Source organism: Hetaerina americana, unplaced genomic scaffold, assembly GCF_022747635.1.
Source record: "Hetaerina americana unplaced genomic scaffold, ioHetAmer1.1.p SCAF_2, whole genome shotgun sequence".
Classification (NCBI taxonomy): domain Eukaryota; kingdom Metazoa; phylum Arthropoda; class Insecta; order Odonata; family Calopterygidae; genus Hetaerina; species Hetaerina americana.
The window spans coordinates 46,843,778-46,856,531 of record NW_027286763.1 but is presented as its reverse complement, the minus strand read 5'-3'; the positions used below and the strand labels follow the sequence as shown (position 1 = coordinate 46,856,531).

General features: G+C 34.1%; 1 protein-coding gene across 1 annotated transcript; it reads left to right on the top strand.

Moving 5' to 3' along the window:
* The first annotated feature begins 2,900 nt into the window (after nucleotides 1-2,900).
* On the top strand, nucleotides 2,901-9,515 carry Csl4 (exosome component 1 Csl4). Its single transcript, XM_071585382.1, has 6 exons — nucleotides 2,901-3,104; nucleotides 3,222-3,337; nucleotides 3,415-3,489; nucleotides 4,716-4,889; nucleotides 6,746-6,827; nucleotides 8,236-9,515. Exons 1-6 carry the CDS (start codon nucleotides 3,074-3,076, stop codon nucleotides 8,364-8,366), a joined length of 609 nt encoding a protein of 202 aa, XP_071441483.1. The 5' UTR covers nucleotides 2,901-3,073; the 3' UTR covers nucleotides 8,367-9,515.
* The last annotated feature ends 3,239 nt before the right edge of the window (nucleotides 9,516-12,754 follow it).

Sequence of the window (12,754 nt, the reverse complement as noted above, 5' to 3'; positions counted from 1 at the left end):
TGAAGTCGTGTCACAGTGATTAATTCAGGTGATAACAGTATCTTGACAATGGTGTTGTGCTTGAGTCATCCTTTAAAAAATCCAAGTCTAAGTTGTAATTTGTATGGTGTTTGTTGAAAGAAAAAATCAAAATAGGACCCCTTAACTGCAAGGTATCAAAATTTCTTGCCTATTCTTGTGGAACTAAATGATTCTAGTGTGTTGTATGCTCGAGGGCTTACAAATTTGGTAGATGTGTCAAACTTAGATGATTCCGAAGATTGACATGGAAATCAGCATTTCAACTAAGGGAATATTCAGAATCTTAGCAGAATTATAATTCTGAGAGATTGTTATAATTCTTGCAACTGCGGCACAAATTTCTCGTTTCAATTTCATTCCATTCCCACTTAATTCCCCAGTTGTGGCTTGAACATTGGGGGTAATAGGTTCAGTTATTCTGATTATCTTTTACCTCAATATTTATTTTGCCATGAGTGTAGCATTGTTCAGGTAATTTTGGTGTTAAATCAGTCTGTTTTCTTTGAGATTTTCAGTACAATAAGAAATCAGTTTTTCAGTACATCTCTTGACCCCCCCCCCCCCATTAACTTCTAACAAACCCAATGATAATCATGTTACCTCAAGGGTAAACTATTCATTCGCATCAGGTGCTGCTGATAAACCAAGGGAGAAAGTTTTCCTATAGAGATGAAGACAGATGGAGTTACAGGTTGAAAATGTAGGGTAGCCAGATTTAAAAATTAGGTATTTGAAAACAAGGTTTCGACAGCAATAATTAACTTACATGCACTTTCAAAAAAATATTTTGCAAACATGTAGAATTAATGAATGGAATTTGTCAGTTTTGATAAAACTTTCCAAAATTATTGAATTTTGCTAACAGAAATAATGTATTAGTGCCATTAATGTATGCATGAGTGATTTATCTGATTGAAAAATGGTTGAATACATTTTTCTGTTGCATACACTGTTTTCATAACATTTGGAATACAAATCCCTTCGTGGCACTGTCTTAAATAATAATATGTTAATTTGCCCTCCAGACACCGTGTATGTTATTAGGAACATATGACAGATGTATAGGACACTTCAATGGGTTATAGACACATCATTCTAATATAGAAATACAGTTATGACAAGAAACAATGCACATGCCGAGACAAATATGCTCATTTAAGTTTTACATGGCTATTCATTTACACTATAACAACACTCGTCAACTAGATATGCAAATAGATTCTTCTTGAAGAGTGAAATTCTTGTCTCATTTTTTAAAATGGTTAGGCAGGTTGTAAAACAATTGATATTGGTCCTTTAGCTATTATAGACAGGTTTAATAATAATAATACTTGATTCATTTTGATAAAAGGAACCACCATATTAAATGTCATCTATATATATTACTCAGTATATAAACTTAAGTTCTTAAATGTGTTGAATATCATCATAAAAGAATTCATCAAATGATTCGAGTGGGTAATTGTAAAGCCATTCTTGTTTTTCATAGAATAAATCACTGCATGATAGATGTATACACAAAATACAGTCAATATTCCTGAGTATTTAAAAAGAGGTTGGCAATGTGCACAATAAGGTTGATTACGTTTGAGTCTTACTATTTTTTCTGAACTAAAAATACCTGATTTTATGAGGACGATGTCCCACAGATTACAAGACCATAAGAAGTTACACAGTAAAATAAGATACCATTTTTAGGACATTTAAACATATATTGTGTTTTAAAACTAATATCTGGTTGTAAACTGAATTAATTTTCTTACATACTCGGGAGACATGTTCATCTCACTTAAAATGAGGGTGATTACTGCATGGATGTTATCAGAATTAAACAGTCCTAGAATTAATTCATAATAGATTTTTTATCTAAAGTCACCAAATTAATTTCACATTTAGAAGAAGATAACATTTTCAGATGAATAAATTTGAAGCAATGTAAAGTATACACTTATTTATGCAATTTATAAAACAGGAATTAATAGCTTTACCTAAGTCATATAACTGGAAAAAAAGTTGAGCATTTCATGTAGGAAATCATTTTAATACATTTCAAAGAATTTGACCACAACTGATTATATTGTCTTTTCCACAATATATGAACAAGGTGTTACTCCCAAAATCTTGGACAAAATACATATGAAGTAGAAAGATTCACTATATGAAAGATGCTGTTGGGAAATGTATTGGTGTGACATGCATACAAATTTTGCCCTGACGTTTTTATACCAGTGAAGTTACACATACGTTGAGGGAAATGTTGCACAAAGTACCTTGGGGTGTACAATAAAACAGGAGGGGGTCTGCAATTTTCAAGGAGCGTTTTCATATGTGAGCAAATATAGTTTTCCAAAACAGAAAACTGCAAATCATGTTAAAACTAGTCTCACTGATTCAGATATTGCAATGCACCCTGTTGAGTAAAACTTGATTATTGGTGGACTAAAGGTGTTGTTGGGCATATAAGTAATATTAATTTTAAATTTTATTAAAGCCAAAAGGAGTTGCTTGTGGTCTAGTTTCACTGCATGTAAAACCAGACAAAAGCCCCATTTGAGCTGCCTTAGGGGCGCAACGAACCCTAAAATGAAATAAATTTGATTGGAATAATGGAGTGCATAACATTATTATCTTTTAAAGCATAGTATGGGCGATACCTATGGCTGTTTGTGGAATGGAAATTGAGTCGCAAGGTTTCATATCTGCGTCAATCTTTAGGACCTGTTGTCCGATTCATAACTGAAGCGAAATATAGTACATGACGATTTACTGCTGATAAATAATTCTACGACTTGTATAATTCGTCATGATGATAAATTTGAAAACCCCGGTCGAAACCTAAAACGTGTAGCCATTCATATGTCAACTGTCATGCACGAGCAACAACATGAATTGGTGGTAAAACCGAAATAAGGTGGCATTTCAGTGATCGTTATTTACTACGTTTTTAGGTGAAATCGAACGATATACGCAACGTGATAAAAATTAATAGGTTATGCTCTGTGTTGGACGGCCATTCCTCATTTTTCCTTGACGGCTTATTGAATTCAGCGAAATGGGATCCAAAAGTCTCATATGCGTTCCAGGTAATGTTCCTCACTTTCCTTTTTTGTATATCAGTGTTACATTATATAAAAAATTGCAATCACGATCGAGCAGTATCTAGAGGAATCCATTGATCTTTTACGTAAAAAAAACTTTAGGACAGAGACTCTGCCTTTCAAACGACACGCATATCTCTGGGTGCGGAACCTATGAAAGACAAGGCTACATTTACAGCACTCTTGCTGGAGAAGTGCGGGTAGTGGAGAAAGACAAGGCTAGTTAGTCATTACTTTTTAAATGTTGACTTCTAATATTGTATATGGTTTCAGTTTTACTTTTTTAATCTTTTAGTCCACCGTTATCGAAGTCCATAGCAGCAATGACCAAAGTATTGTGCCAACCCCCGGAGATATAGTGACCGCTATGGTAAGAAATAAAACTCTATCCGAATTATTACTTGGTAAAGTTTGAAGCGTGGTTGACAATATTATAAAGGTGATTTTGACAGCAAGAATACTAATATTTAAACCACCAACTTTACGTTAGGGGTAACAGATTGGAAAAGCAGCTTGCTAAAAGGGCAATGCCTACGGCTACTGACTAAAACAGCTTTGTGCCATGGTTTAATGCACTATTCCGACTTTGTATACGAACAAATATCACTAAATCGTTCGCCATTCAAACATGTTCATGGGTAATTCTCAAGCAATTGAACTCTGATGTAATATTTATCTCTCATTCCGTAGATAATAAATATGCTTAGGGTTAATTCCTTCAAATTTTACGGTAGTAGATGAAAAATAACTACAAGTGATTCACAGACACTAATTGTTGCGGTAGCTAGTGAATATGGTGGTCGAGTTATCCTGAAGCAGTAAAAGCAAAGTATAATGTTATCGCATTGTGGTACTTAGGTTAAGACTTAAAATTCGTTCTGGGTAATTCTGATTCTCCGACACCCCCAAATTTAACTGAAGTAATATAATAATAATACTGTTATTTGCTGGCATTAATTCTTTATTTTCTTAGCCTAATTTTTTATTCACTCAGAAATTGAATGTGAAAGGTCATCATTTTATCCTTCTTCTCAGCGTAGAGTACGGTACATCCAAGGCTTTTGTTTATTTATTGAAATAATTTGTGCCACAATTTTCTAGTTTCCCATCATTTTGCTACGGTACACATTGAAATTGGCAATTTAGAGGCTAACAGCATATTCTGTGTACAAAAGGCAAATAGTATATTATTTGTGAATCAGTTTTTTCTTCCTTGGCTACCTTCTTTGCTATATGTTGTGCGTCAGTTGCTGGTAGCCTTATTTTTTGTTCTAAAAATTACTGTGTAATCAGTACTTTGGCTAATTTTGTAGTACAATCCTTATTAATTATCTATCATCTGGGTGATTCCTTCTGTCATCATCTGTGAACACAGGTATCTGGACACTGATCTAATAACTGGTATGGAAAAAATGTGAATGTGACAAAAATAAATTACCATTGAATTTTGATTTTTATGAGCTTACATTGATCTTTTTAGTAGAATTAACATTAAAATTAAGGTTCAGCTATTAAGTATATTTTTGCCATTTGCTGTGCATTACTTCAGTTTAAAATATTCTGTATTATTATTTAATATAGTGATTTTTATTTCAGGTAATGATGGTTAATCCTCGATTTAGTAAGTGCACCATAAAATGTATCGGAGATGTAGTCCTTACACGACCTTATCGAGCAATTTTACGACGAGAAGATGTGCGTGCCTTCGAGAAAGATTCCATTGAAATGTACAAATGCTTTCGTCCCGGTGACATCATTTTGGCTCGAGTTGTATCCTTTTTCTTCACCTAATGTGCAAGAAATATGTATGTTTGGTATGCAGTCAATGCGTTTAAAGGGTGCTTTGTCAACCATGGCAATGGCAGTAAAACAGAAAATTCATGCTCAAGGTGGAATTCGAATTTAATGATTCTTAAAAACCATGCCTTCTAGTGCAGCTAGCATGCATGGTAATAAGATGAATTAATCTCATTCTTCTAATATTCTTATTTATTGTGTGCTTGGCTCCAGTTCTTTGATTGCCTCTTATCAAGAATATCTTGTACTGTGGGCATATTATTTTCAGGTATAGCCTTTAATGTGTTAGGATTGAAAATAGTATTTACTTTGCAATAAGTCCTAATACACGATTGTCATAAAACCAAGATATCATTTTGTTTGATATTCATGTAATCAAGTATAATTGAGAAATGTGAAAGTGTGTTATAAACTACAGTTATAAACATTTACAAACACAGTTATCAACTAGGAGGTCACTTTGATTGGCAAGGCAATGGTAGATGATGGTAGAGTTAGTTCACCCAATACTAAGACTAATGGCTGATGAAATTCAAACATCAGGGCAGGTTGCCCAGTTCCTTTTCTCGTGCTGCATATGGTTTCTCAGGAAGTTATGGTACCTCCAAAACCACAGCTTGAGTGAAGCTGAAGGTATCCAGAAATTGAACCCAGACCCTCTGGTCAGTAGTCCAATGCTCTACCCCTGGACTACCACATCCCTTGGAAAACTTTATAAAGTTGCATATTTCGGAAAGATGGAAAACAGTCAGATGATAACTTAAAGTAAAAGTTGATAATTTTGTTTGGGATATGAGAAATGCAAATCGATGATAACACACCTCATTATTTCTATCCCATGTATTACAAAATATCAGGAATCACCAAGCAAACCTAAGAGTAGTCCTTGTACTAAAGCATAGGACTGCATGCTCTTTGAAACAGATAAATAAATGAAAGTAAAAAGGAAGTTCATTTCTTTCAAATCCTTGGGTTTCAAAATAACAAGGTTTTACTGTAGATGTATTGGGCCAACTGAATAAGCCAATAGGTCAAAATTTTCAAATAAAAAAAGAAACTAATGTGAAATTAGTTTGTGATTCATCCTGTTTGAAACAAAATACCCCTTATCTTTTTTCTGGTATTAAGGTAAGATATACATGTACTCTTGATTAGTAATTATAGTTATTCTATTTTAACCCTTCAATCCCACCATTTTCTTCTCTAAAGATGTAGTTATTCTGTCACTGTTTATAAAAGAAGAATAAGTTAAGCTGAATGCCAAGTAGTTTTCACTAAGGAAGAATGGTACCTATAATTAAACTTATGCTCACTTAAATCAGATACATCATACTTGGACCGCAGAAAGAATATCTGACCCTCATACCAGTTGCTAAGGATTTTCATGTAGTCTTTACTCACACCCAAAAGAAAGTATTGGTGTTTATCTTTTCTCATGTTGCAAACAGATGCTTTTTCTACCTAATAGCCATTGTTAGTTTGATGAAAAAAGTTTGGAGTCCTCAGAAAGTTACAACTTTCTTCCTGCTATGAAAGTGTTGTATGGCTGTGTACGAGTAAGCCCAAGATGTGTGGCTAGCAGTATTCTTTCCTGATGAAAAATATTTGGTTACAACCAAACTTATAATTTGGTATTTTTACAGTAAAATGATGTGGCACACACAACCCATTTCAGAGAGGGAATGGACTATCTGCTTCTTGACTTGTGTCAAAGAATATTGAAATTCATCGCATCAACTTTTGTTCAGATCCATTTGTCTACAAGGGTTCAAATCAGTTTCACTAAAAATTCTCAGGACTTGGATGTTAATTCTTTGACCATTTTACAGCTTCCCACCACTGATATACATTCATATCAGCTTTCCACAGCAGAAAACGAATTAGGGGTTGTAATTGCCCACAGTGAAGCAGGTAAGTTAAAAAGAGGGATGAAATAATGAGCAAGCTAAAAAATGCAATTTTCCACAGGATGGCATACAATTAAAACCCCAAATTCGATTAATTGCATCATCAGCTTGTGCAAAATGTCACATCAAATGACTGATCATGCATGATATTGAATCAGAGAGAAGCTAGGGGATGTGGGTAGATAGGTGAGAGGGTTTGGTGATGGTTAAGAGTGTGAAGAAGTTTGCAAGAGAAGAATGGAACTGCAAAGATTCCACTAAGTGGGTGGTAAGAATTTGGGCAAGATGAATATTCTATAAGTTCCAAGTTATAATTAGTCATTCAGATTTGCTGTTATCCATTACAAATATATTTCGATTCACCCATCAAGAGATCTTGTAGATCTTTTGAGTATCCATGTGTAAAGGAGAGGCTGTGCATAACATGAGAGGTGACTTCATAAACCTTACGGGGTCGGACTTCATTTTGTGAAAGTCTAATGTATCCGTCAAATGAAATAGAGAACGTAATATTCCTCAGAATTTGTTTTGGTGCAACACCAATCACTGTGACATGACATTTTCAAGTAACGCTTTGTACCAAACCAAATAAATTCTGAGGAAAAGTGTATTCCCTCTTTCAGAAGTTTTCTGTACACTTGTTATGGTAGAACACAGGGAGCTGAAGGAGGCAAACCAAGTCTAAGTGCACTAGTATTCTACCATGCCCTCGTCATTTATATTGACCCTTTAACAATTGTCTTTGGAAAGTATATCCTCACCTCAGCAACAAAGATTAGAAACATAGTATTTTGTGTGGCATTATCAAAACACACCAGTCACTGGTAGAATATTTATTTCACAGGCTATTTACTCTTTTCTTCATGCACACCTTTCATTTGTATAGGTACTGAAGGAAAATCAGGAAAAGAGTGTGACCTTGTGTACTGTTTACTAAATTTCCCCCTATTGATGGTTTGAAGAAGCAATACTCACACACTTGATTCAGAGTGAACAATATTTTAAGTAATTTTCCACAAAGTTAATCAACGTTTTTCTGAGAAGACTATTCATTTTGGGGATAGTTCAAAAATCCAAGCAGATCACAAAATCCATGTGCTAAAAGGAGAGAAAACAGACAAGGGCTAAAATCTGGAATTCAGCAGAATGGTGTTGATGAATCTATTTCTGATCAATTGAAAGCTGCCAAACATTTTATCTTGCTCAACACTCAAGATTTGGATGCCCATGTAACAATACCATCAATTCCAAATCTGAAGTCTAGTTAATATTGATTTTGAAATTGTGTGTTGGATATACTTTTCTCATGAAGTAATCTGTGGCTTTAACTCCCACCATAAATTATTTGTTGTCTGTACGATATTCTTTGTATAATATTTATGTTAGCTAAACTTCAGTCATTTCTTTTGCAGGAGTTGCAATGGTTCCAGTCAGTTGGACAGAAATGCAGTGTCCTAAAACATATACTAAGGAACCTAGAAAAGTGGCTAAAGTGGTCCCAGAAACCATCCCAGTAGATGGTACTTCTAAAGAAGCAAATTAATGTAGATGTGCAAAGAATGTAAATATACTCTCTCAATTAAACTATATTGTTTTCATTGAAATAATTCCAATTTTTTATACAAGCATAATCCTTACCTAGTGCTGCTAGTTAGGCTCTTTGAACATATGCTCTATAAAATATTGTGATAAGATTAATGAATAAACCACACTCAACCATTCAAAAATATGTCATTGCTATTGTATAAAATGAAGTTGTGATATGGTGACCCAAAACTGAGGAATAAAGGTTGAATTTAGTGACGAATGGTAAATAAATATGTATGTACCAATATACATACTTCCTCTCATTTACTCATTAAAGAAATGTATTATTTTCAACAAAGGTTGAAGTGTAGAAGGTAGGTGAAAGGAAAGCCATACCAGACAAATGAAAATACATGCAGTGTTTGTTCACCGTGTGAACTACCTTTTGTCTGGTTCCAACTCTTTGATTTATTAGGCATCTACATCTATACCTTGAAACTCATTCTAATGCGTGCTTAAAAACATTAAATATTCCCTGTGATCCAGCTTGGGTCCTTGCAGCACATTTTATTAAACCATGTCAACCACTCTTCTTTATTATCAATAGTCACCTCAGAGTCTGAAACAGTTTTGATCTCCGCCTTTGGGTCTGATGTTCTATACCTGGTTCACTAACATTAATTTTGGCAAAATATCACTCATCTCACTGGTTATTGACAACTTTGATTCTTTAAGTGGAATACTGTTCTGGCCTCTGCCCTTTACTCTGCAGATTGTTTGCAAGCCACATTCCCAGGTCACCTTTGGATCAGAATGCCAGCAGTCCTTTCTTTCCCCAAATATTGTGGGATATTGATGTCCTTCATATACACCCTCATCAAAATTGTGTATTTGCAAAATAAAAAGTCTGAAATTTTTAGTTCATTCATTAGAGTTGTTAATTTTGCTGTGAATAAGCAAATAAAAGATTAATGTATATCACTGTCCACATTTTTGTGACATTAAACCTCCTGTCATTTTGTATTATTGTGCCATAAAAACTGACCCTGTATATTTTTGTTTACGTTTGACTATTTGTGGTTCAAGTTTAGTGTAGTTGTAGACTTGTGGTATTGTAACTCATGGCAGAAGTCAATGTAACATAAATATGAATAATGGAAATAAATGGTTGGCTACAGTTCTCTTGGATACATTTTTTTTCAGATAGGGTTGCGGTGGGGTGGTATTTGTCACAAAAGGACGGGAATTTGATAGGAAAAACCTTGTGAACTTTATCCTTGATTGCAATAAAGATTTACGTAATCAGTGATATAAATTCATCTTTTCCCCCAACAAGTATTTCACTGAACTTCACCTATATAAAACTAAAAGACAGCAATGCATCATATTTCTTCTTGCTCCCTAATGAAATTGAAATAAAATCATCATAAAGATACTTGAGAAATCAAATTGAACTTTTTGACGGTGGAATTGGTAATGTCACACAAAAAAAATTACTCCAAATCCTGACCAAACAAGTGTCAAACTTGTTTACTTAGCTCTCAAACTTGGTGCGGTTCCTGATGTTTTAAAATCATCTTATATCACAGATATTCATTGGGAAGAACCGCAATATAATCTGAATAACTATAGGCCAGTGTCTACTTAGCCTGCTTTCCCCAAGATATTGGAGAATATCATACAAAGAAGAATAAGCACTGGTGCTAAGCTGATCACATCATTCCTAGGGTCAAGCATATAGTATAGTGTGTCTGGGTGCCTACTGAGTGCCCTTGTGGCATATGTTGGAATTCCTCAAACTGGCTAAGAGATGGAAGAATAAAAATTTAAAAAAAAAACATTTTACTCAATTCACTATGATTCAGGTACAGTAAATCATGTCCTTAATATTGTGATAACGATTCAATAAACCTAAGATCATCACATATGAATAGCTACTTTATTTACGTCTTATTTATTTAGTCAGTCATGCTAAATTATTGAAAAATTGCTGTAAATATGCACCTGAGGAAAAAAACAGAAATTGTTTGAAAGTGATCTTGGCAATGGAAAACATTCTGTTATTGTGAATAACATATCTAGTCAATCATTATCTGCACTCAGGTTCCTACTATTTATGCTCAGGCACTCAGTACTGGGACTTTTTATTTATAATTTAGTAATAACAATATTAATGATATATTGCACCTTCCAATTCAAGATAAATCCATCCCATCTACAGATGATTAAACCTTAACATCCACATCCTGTGAGGATAGAACAATCAGTGGTAGCACACAACATGACAGAGATTCTGAGAGACTGGTTATGTGAAAATCTAATCATAATCCCACTTAAAGCTGTTTTTGACTTTACATATACTGAACTAGCTACCGGAAAGTATGCCCTCTCCATATTAATGGTGTCCTACTAATTGCAGCTATCATCTTCTACATACTTGGCCTGCATGTCAATGCCTGCTTAAAAAAACAATATCATTTTTCTTTCATACAGCAAAAAATTAGTTATGAGACAGTCTTCTCTCGTGTATTAGAAGTAAACTGCCATTGGAAGTAGGTCTAATTATTTACTTTGTTACGATTAATTGCTACCTTCAATATATGAATCCTGTTGGCAATTAGTGTTGCACAAAAATAATGCACTCAAGTGCCTCAAAAAAGTGTTAAAATTATTTGTAGACTGGATAATAGAACACCATCAAAACCACCTTCTTGTGCAATCTTCTTCCTATCTAATTATCCTGCTGTGAGCTTAACCTATAAATGATCTACAATTTTACCCATATCAAGTCATTCTTCTAATTGGTGGCTGAAATTCACAATTTTACCTCATGAAACAAAGATAACTTTTACCTTCCTGTTACAAAGTGCAAAATATGTATTAGTAGCTCTTAAGGCCATCTTAACTCATTTACTGGCTTACCTAATCAAATTAAGCTCTCCAACAGCCTAAATTGACAAAAGAAATCTGTAAAAAAATCTGTTTCATCTTTCTAGGTACTCAAGTTGATTTCATAATGCTAATTATTTGGTCAACTCCTATGGCTTAACCCTGGATAAAAATTTAATGCTTGTATCTTTTTCTGTTACATTATTTAAAATAGTATATGCTTTTGAAGTGTACAGATATTTTGTTGTTATTTACTTGCTCAATCTATTCACCATGTTATTGTGCCGATTTTTGTGGGAACCTGCTTTTGGATTTTGAAATAATTATTATTACTACAGGTATTATATTCTCTCTCCTAATAAATGCAACCCAACATCCTGCTTTCCGTATTCCTCACTTTAATAACATTCTACCGTCTATCACAGTCTTCAATATCCCACTGCCTATCAGTATGCTTTTCACCCATTTGCTCTGCCTCCTTAATATTTCTCCCAGCAATCCCCTCTCCTCACCCACCATAACTAGCTCCAATTCATTTGTTTTCCTTTCCATCCACTTAACCTTCTCCAAACCCATATTTCAAAATCCTCCAATCGATGCCTATCATCCTGCTTCAATGTTCATGTTTCCACTCCATATCAATGTTTTAATGAGCTTTTTCTTAACATCCAACATCCGTCATCAATCTCTCCTCCTCGTGAAAGCTTCTTTGCCTAATGCAATGCTTCTCCTTATATGCCTACTACTCTGACCATTTTGTTCCAAAACACTTCCGAGATATGTTAACTGTTCCACCTGCTCTAGTTTTTAATGTTTAACCCTCTTAGTGCTGTTTCCAGCCAGAGACACTAGCAAAAGTGTGGAGGGTAATTTAATCAAATTTATCATCTGAGGGAAAAAAATATTTTGAAGTCATTTTTAAAGATATCCATGTGCAGGTTTTTTTAAATTGTGTATAAACTGAATTGGGTAACATTTGTGAAAGAATTTTAATCATCTTACAAAATAATTGTAATTGTTTTAGTCTACTAATCATGAACAATAGCTCACGTTTGAACCAATATATTGGCCTGCTTCACTTTTTACCCTAAATGCAAAAGCTGCTATATCTGCCCAGTGCTTTTAAAGGGTTAACTTACGCTTTCTCTTTCTTGAAAACTGCATAACCTTTATTTTATTTATTCTTATCCCATCTATATTGCACTGAAATTCCAATGCACTCAGTAATGCTTTACAATGCAACAATTTCAGAGTGTAAAAATCATTAACCTTGACCAGGATTCGAATCTGGATCCCTTGACCTTTGTATTACATTGATACTCTGAAATTATTGCATTGTAATGCATATTAGCGGATAACTCCATCAGAAGTTACCATTGTGGCATCTCCCATTGTTTCTTGAAGTTCAGCAATGCTTCCTTGAAACAATCAAATTTCTTACTAAAACGTTTTGCCTTAATTAATACTTGGTTTAATTTTTTTCATAATGATGATTATTCTAGTGTACCCTATCCC